Here is a 1,085-nt window from a genome sequence, read left to right as displayed (position 1 = left end):
ATGAACTGTCTGTGCAGAGGGTAGATAAGGGCAGATTTGACACCTTTCACTGCCAGTCCACGATTCTTCCCTAAACTAAGACTTAAATTAAATGGAAATAGACTTCTGGAGTCTCTCTAATACAACAAAATGATCCGTCCATTTCCCTCCACAACAACCCAGGATATGCATTGTAGAGAGATACTCCCCTCATGTTTATGCAGTCAACATTTGGTCCCTCTGTATCTGCCGCTTCTCTGGGGCTTCTCTGGGGCTTCGCTGGGGCTTCTCTGGGGCTTCTCTGGGGCTTCTCTGGGGCTTCGCTGGGGCTTCTCTGGGGCTTCTCTGGGGCTTCTCTGGGGCTTTGCTGGGGCTTCTCTGGGGCTTCTCTGGGGCTTCTCTGGGGCTTCGCTGGGGCTTCTCTGGGGCTTCTCTGGGGCTTCTCTGGGGCTTCTCTGGGGCTTCGCTGGGGCTTCTCTGGGGCTTCTCTGGGGCTTCTCTTGGGCTTCTCTGGGGCTTCTCTTGGGCTTCTCTGGGGCTTCTCTGGGGCTTCTCTGGGGCTTCTCTGGGAACAGGACCTGGACCTTATGTCTGTCTGCACTACGACTATACGGTGACTCATTCACAATACAGACCATAATTTTAATCTCCAAAATATTTCTGTGCTTTTATGGGCTGTTGATTCTCAGATCTTCAAGTCTAGAATTGTACAAATCTTATGGAGAGATATTGTCATAATTTATTAATTAGCAGAGCAGGTATGTACTTGGAAAACATCCCAAAAATCGTATGAAAAGGTGATATCGACTGAGTTTATGAAACATTAGGGATACCTGCTCCGTCCATGACATAGATTGACCAGGTGAATCCAGTTGAAGGCTATGATCCCCTATAGATGTCACTTGTTAAAGCCACTTCAATCAGTTTAGATCCGTGGTCAATCTCCAAGCCAACCCTTGTCGATCACCAAACATTTCCACAAAAAACCCAACAATAAAGCCTTGCGTTCCTCTTTTTATTAATTTCTCACTATTGACAGTAGGCACTTTTGATTCAGCAGTCCAGCAGTCTGCGCCATAGACTGTAAAAAGAAGCTTCGAACGCAC

The 1,085-nt window shown here is 47.4% G+C and overlaps 1 protein-coding gene across 1 annotated transcript; it reads right to left on the bottom strand.

Moving 5' to 3' along the window:
• Positions 1-203: 203 nt before the first annotated feature.
• LOC124017061 (alpha carbonic anhydrase 8-like) lies at positions 204-617 on the bottom strand. The gene has a single exon (XM_046332443.1). It carries the CDS (start codon positions 615-617, stop codon positions 204-206), a length of 414 nt encoding a protein of 137 aa, XP_046188399.1.
• Positions 618-1,085: the final 468 nt, after the last annotated feature.

Source organism: Oncorhynchus gorbuscha, linkage group LG03 (genome assembly GCF_021184085.1).
Source record: "Oncorhynchus gorbuscha isolate QuinsamMale2020 ecotype Even-year linkage group LG03, OgorEven_v1.0, whole genome shotgun sequence".
Classification (NCBI taxonomy): domain Eukaryota; kingdom Metazoa; phylum Chordata; class Actinopteri; order Salmoniformes; family Salmonidae; genus Oncorhynchus; species Oncorhynchus gorbuscha.
This window is presented reverse-complemented; position numbering and strand designations above follow the sequence as displayed.